Genomic DNA, 6,414 nt, shown 5'->3' with positions numbered 1-6,414 from the left:
TTGTAAAAATGGATGTAGACATTAATAAATGCATTTCCAACATATTTTTTTACAATGGAGGAGGAGTAACAAGATGGCTGTGCAGTTGCTTCCAAACAGCGGCCCCTGTCAGTCATCTAGGGTTAATACATATCATTGGACTGAACTGAAAATATGTTGTCTTTTATGTTGCAGGTGTTTTGGCCTGTTTTGGTCAACGACATTTGATCACCACAATGCCAAATGGACTGGATGGACTGACTGGCTCCTGTGTGCAAATCCCTTGTTCATTTGATATTCCTGACCAACATAAGGATCAATTTAACAGCACAATACGAATCACTGGAATGTGGATTAAAGAAAATCCATACTTTGGTCTGCATCCGGACAGTGTGATATTTAACAGTAGTGAGACGGTCAACAGATATCAAGGGAAGATAACTGGAAACATGTCCCAGAAGAGCTGCACCACAGTCTTCTTCAATGTAACCACCAGTTACACTAATAAATACTTCTTCAGGATTGAGAGACAACCATTCCTTGCAACAGACATTGAAAAGTCTGTTTATATAGGTGTCAGAGGTAAGAGACAATTTAACTGTTTACCAACTATTTTTCCCAGTTTATTTTCCTTTCATCAAAGATAAGAACAAGTGTACAGTTTAACTTTTAGTGTAAAATATATTTATCTACAATATATTACAGATTTGCCTTCCAGTCCCATCATTACTGTCTCAGGTGAGGTGAAGGAAGGGACCCCTGTCAGTTTGAACTGCTCTGCTGTCGCTCCCTGTCCCGAACACCCCCCTGAGCTGACATGGACTCTCCCAACACAGTTCACAACTAAGAACCAACTGCTGGAGAATCCAGACCAAACCAAATCAGTTATATCTATGGTGACCTTCACTCCGTCATACCTTCATCATGAGAAGAACATCACTTGTACTGCAGTCTACCCAGTAGGGACAAGCAACAAGACAGCTGAACATAACATGATGCTTAATGTTTCATGTAAGATTTAGTCACCGGTTCCTGTAGAATAGATAATTCTATCATGTTTTCACTGATGATTGTAATAGAGTGGTTTTGATGAGACTATTCAATATACCATATCAGATACATTCTAAATGAACCCCTCTCCCTCAGTCTCTCCTAAGGACACCTCGGCCTCCATCAGTCCAGCTGATCCAGTATTAGTGGGCAGCTGTGTTAATCTGACCTGCAGCAGTACAGCCAACCCTCCTGTGACAACCTTCACCTGGTTCCAGATCAGTGGGGGTAATTTAACACAGGTAGCATCTGGACTGAGTTACACCCTCAATGTGACTGTTGGTGATGGAGGACTGTACTTCTGTGAAGCAAGAAATTGTCACGGATGTGGCAAGTCAAAGGAAGTGTGGCTAACTATTAAAGGTAAAACGGGCACGTCGGGCACAATCGTAGGTTAGATATACACTATATATTCAAAAGTATGTGGACACCCCTTCAAATGCGTGGATTCAGCTATTAAAGCTCCACATGTTGCTGACAGGTGTTTAAAATCGAGCACACAGCCATGCAATCTCCGTAGACAAACATTGGCTGTAGAATGGCAACATTCACTACCGAGTTCCAAACTGCCTTTGGAAGCAACGGCAGCACAAGAACTGTTTGTTGAGGGCTTCATGAAATGGGTTTCCATGGCCGAACAGCCGCACACAAGCCTAAGATCACTATGTGCAATGCCAAGAATCAGCTGCAGTGGTGTAAAGCTCACTGCCATTGGACTCTGGAGAAGTGGAAATCCGTTCTCTGGCGTTTTGAATATACGATTCACCATCTGGCAGTCCGGCGCACAAATCTGGGTTTTGACGGATTCCAGGACAACACTACCTGCCCCAATGCATAGTGCCAACTGTAAAGTTTGGTGGATGAGGAATAATGAACTGGGTGAAACGGTTCTCGTGGGCTGAAGGAAGAGTGGACCAAGGTGCAGCATTTAAAGTGTTCATGATTTAATCCAAAAAAACAAATTGAACAAAAACAACAAACAGGAGAACGAAAGCTAAACAGTTCTGTCTGGTGCAGACACAAAATAGAAAACAACTACCCACAAAACACAGGTGGGAAAAGGCTACCTAAGAATGGTTATCAATCAGAGACAACGATAGACAGCTGCCTCTGATTGAGAACCACACCCGGCCAAACACATAGAAATAGAAAACATAGAACAAAAACATAGAATGCCCACCCCAACTCACGCCCTGACCAACTAAAATAGAGACATAAAAAGGATCTCTAAGGTCAGGGCGTGACACTGGGGCTGTTTTTCATGGTTTGGTCTAGGCCCCTTAGTTCCAGTGACGGGATATCTTAACGTTACAGCATAAAACGACATTCTATATTCCATACTAATGCCCATGATTTTGGAATGAGATGTTCGACTAGCAGGTGTCCACATACTTTTGGTCATGTAGTGTACTTTAGAGATCTTTTTGTGAGAATTGACCATAATATGTTCTGTATTTTCAGGGCCAGAAGAGCCTGTTAACCCAATGGTTTTTGGGGTTGCAGCAGGAACTCTGGGGGCCTTTTTGCTTATCAGCCTGATCAGTCTTTTTGTATGGTAAAAACTATTCCTGGCATCAACGCAAAACTATATTATTTCTGCTGTGTTTGTGCTTATGAATATGAAAACCCTCACAGTGCATTCAGAAGGCCTTTCTAAATGTCTTCCAGGAGGAGAAACTCGAGGCTCCACGATGGACTTGAAAGGACGGACAATACACAGGGACAGGTGGGAATAAGGCTACACTTTCAAAACCATCTACAAAGTGTATCTAAGGAAGTACTGAATTAATGCAGAAACTATTTAAAGCCATGAGGTTAACATCATTTCAGAGGAAGTTTAGGGGGAGATGACCACACCGAAAGCAATGCCACATCCTGTAAGAACATGGAATGATAACAGAATAGCTGTTGGACTTTGACAGTGTTTTCTTTAGATTGGAACTCATTTGTTGACAAAATGTACCTCTTTACCTGTCAGATGAATTCACATTGTCATTGACATCCCTCAGTATGTGTTGTGTAACCTGCTGACCTTAGAGTTTTACACATGACTGAGCTTAGAGCTTTACACCTGTTCCTCTCTCTGTGTTCTCTCCACAGAACTCCCCGGTTGGGACAGTGTGTACTAACCAGGCCACAGCTGGAGAGGAACCAGAGGAACCTGCAGAAGACCAGCCTGAAGAGATCCACTACGGTGACATAGACTTCTCCAAACTACGACCCAAAGAGACCCCAGCTGCAGCCCAGGACAGGGTCCAGGGACAGGAGAGTGAGTACGCTGAAGTCAATGTGACCAGAAGAGGGGACCAGGAAACACCTCTTAACAACCTAGATGGACTTTATGCACAAGTGGATTAAAGAGGTGCATGTTAAGTATTTTGCCAATGGTTATTGTTGGATTTGACATTTTGAACATTGAGATATTAAAGACATGATAGATCAGACGCATAGTATATTAAAGAGTGAAACATACTGGGTCTCTGTAGCGAGACAGATAGCTGTGGAATGTGTTGGGTGACAAGAGGAGAGCAACGTGTTCATACAGGGGACACAGATGGATCTGTGGATTAGATGAAGGAGGGGTTGAGGTCAGGAGGTGAGGACAGATTCTCATCAGGGAGTAATACATGTTTGGTATCCTGTTACCCTCTTTATTAACTTCCTGTAGAGCAATTACATGTAAGGATTGGAGATGAGGAGGAGTGTCTTAAGTGGAATGTAAATATCTGATGGGACAAATGTTGGGTTGTCTGAATACAGCTGTTTAGAACCTTTGGGAAGAATTAAACTTGGTTAAAGCTTCTCTAGTGTCCGTGGGTTATTTACTCTGAAAAATAAGAACCTAACAGTATTAAGTGTTTTTATGAACAGTATTGTGTATTATTATTTTATTGGTGCTTTTGTTACATTTATAATTGTGTTCTCTTTGATTATCTGCATATTTGTAGAATTTGATGGGGTGAAAAGTGTTTAACTATTACTATAGTGTTGATATGATGATGTAGGCTGCTCTTTATTTTAGACCATTTATTTTTACTGTTGAGTTCACAGAGCATCTGTTTAATGGGTTCCAGTATAGAGGAACTGCTGAGTTCAACTAGCCAACTGAAGGCAGTTTAAGACCATATAAAGTCAATGATGACTGAGGAGAGAAGACACAGTTAGTTGGAGAGACAGTGGTCTGATACAAGACAGGTAGTTGGTGCAGTAAGTCTACATGATGACAGAATGGTGTTAACATCTACTAGTCACTGTTTCTCTGCATCTTTTGTGCAGTTACCAGAATAACAATATAATCTATTTTCAGTTTATATCTATTTAGAAGTTGTTGTGTCAGTTTTTATGTTGAGTGTTAAATCAAAGAAACAATTGAGGCTGAATTTAAGGTTGTTTATTAATTACACTGTAATAAAAACCTTTACATTCAATTTCCAGGAAATATTTTGGTCTTATTGGTCCAACATTTTACGTATTTCATTCAAATTGATTACATTTAGATGTGTCACTGGCCTACACACAATACCCATTCATGTGGAATGATGTCTTGAATTAAAAAATGAATTAAAAGATGAAATATCTTGAGTCAATAAGTATTCAACCTCTTTCTTATGACAATCATGAATAAGTTCAGGAGTAATAATAAGTTGCATGGACTCACTGTGTGTGCAATACTAGTGAATGACTACTTCATCTCTGTACCCCACACATACAATAATCTGTAAGGTCCCTCAGTCGAGCAGTGTGTTTCAAACAGATTTAACCACAAAGACTGGGGAGGTTTTCCAGTGCCTCGTAAAGAAGAGCACCTATTGGTAGGTGGGTAAAACATTAATAATTGAATATCCCTTTCAGGGAAGTTATTAATTACAATTTTTAATGGCGTATCAATACACCCAGTCACTACAAAGATACAGGCGTCCTTCCTAACTCAGTTCCCGGAGAGGAAGGAAAACGCTCAGGGATTTCACCATGAGTCCACTGGTGATTTTAAAACATTTACACAGTCTAATGGTTATGATAGCTGAAAACTTAGGACTGGTCAACAATGTTGTAATTACTCCACAATACTAACCTAAGTGACAGATTGAAAAGAAGGAAACATGTACAGAATAAACATATCCCAAAACATGCATTCTGTTTGCAATAAGGCCCTAAAGTAAAACTGCAAGAAAAGTGTCAAAATAAATGTACTGTATGTCCTGAATACAAAGTGTTATGTTTGGGGCCAATCCATCACAACACATCACTGTGTACCACTCTTCATATTTTCAAGCATGGTGATGGCTGCACCATGTTATGGCCATCTAGCAATGATCAACAACCAACTTGACAGGGATTTTTTTTTTTTTTAAGAATAATGTAAAAAATATTGTACAATCCAGGAAAGCTCTTACAGACTTACCCAGAAAGACTCACAGCTGTAATCACTGCCAAAAAGTGATTCTAACGTTAATTCAATATTTTTGTATTTCATTTTCAAATCATCTGCAAACATTTCTAAAAACATATTTTCACTTTGTTATTAAGGGGTATTGTGTGTAGATGGATGAGAAAATAAATATATTTAATCCATTTTAATTTCAGGCTGTAACACAACAAAATGTCTATTAACCTTTACAGCCCAGGGGTTCCGCTAGCGGAACACCCACAACATTCCACTGAAAAGGCAAAAATATATTTTTTAAATATTTAACTTTCACACATTACCAAGTCCAATACAGCAAATGAAAGAATACACATCTTGTTAATCTACCCATCGTGTCCGATTTTTTAAAATGTTTTACATCGAAAACACAACATATATTTATGTTAGATCACCACCAAATCCAAAAAACACACAGCCATTTTTCCCAGCCAAAGATAAGTCACAAAAGCAGACATAGAGATAAAATGTATCACTAACCTTTGATAATCTTCATCAGATAACACTCATAGGACATCATGTTACACAATACATTTGTTTTGTTCGATAATGTGCATATTTATATCCACAAATCTCGGTTTACATTGGCGCCATGTTCAGAAATGGCTCCAAAATATCCAGAGAAATTTTAGAGAGCCACGTCATCTAACATAAACACTCATCATAAACTTTGATGAAAGATACATGTTTTAAATATAAGTAAAGATACACTGGTTCTTAATGCAACCGCTGTGTCAGATTTAAAAAAAACTTTAGTAAAAAGCACACCATGCAATAATCTGAGACAGCGCTCAAATATAAATAGCATTTCTCCGCCATGTTGGAGTCAACAGAAATACGAAATGACATCATAAATATTCCCTTACCTTTGATTATCTTCATCAGAATGCAATGCCAGGAATCCTATTTCCACAATAAATAGTTTTTTTTCTTCGACAATGTCCATTACTTATGTCATATTA

General features: G+C 39.1%; 1 protein-coding gene across 1 annotated transcript; it reads left to right on the top strand.

Moving 5' to 3' along the window:
• Nucleotides 1-215: 215 nt before the first annotated feature.
• On the top strand, nt 216-3,387 carry LOC120041817 (B-cell receptor CD22-like). Its single transcript, XM_038986678.1, has 4 exons — nt 216-561; nt 685-990; nt 1,126-1,418; nt 3,130-3,387. Exons 1-4 carry the CDS (start codon nt 216-218, stop codon nt 3,385-3,387), a joined length of 1,203 nt encoding a protein of 400 aa, XP_038842606.1.
• Nucleotides 3,388-6,414: the final 3,027 nt, after the last annotated feature.

Source organism: Salvelinus namaycush, unplaced genomic scaffold (assembly GCF_016432855.1).
Source record: "Salvelinus namaycush isolate Seneca unplaced genomic scaffold, SaNama_1.0 Scaffold547, whole genome shotgun sequence".
NCBI classification, from domain to species: domain Eukaryota; kingdom Metazoa; phylum Chordata; class Actinopteri; order Salmoniformes; family Salmonidae; genus Salvelinus; species Salvelinus namaycush.
This window is presented reverse-complemented; position numbering and strand designations above follow the sequence as displayed.

Coding starts and splice junctions, on each gene's coding strand:
- LOC120041817 (XM_038986678.1), top strand. CDS start 216: ATGCCAAATGGACTGGATGGACTGACTGGCTCCTGTGTGCAAATCCCT. Junction 562..684: donor TGTTTATATAGGTGTCAGAG/GTAAGAGACAAT, acceptor AATATATTACAG/ATTTGCCTTCCAGTCCCATC. Junction 1,419..3,129: donor CGGGCACGTCGGGCACAATC/GTAGGTTAGATA, acceptor TTCTCTCCACAG/AACTCCCCGGTTGGGACAGT.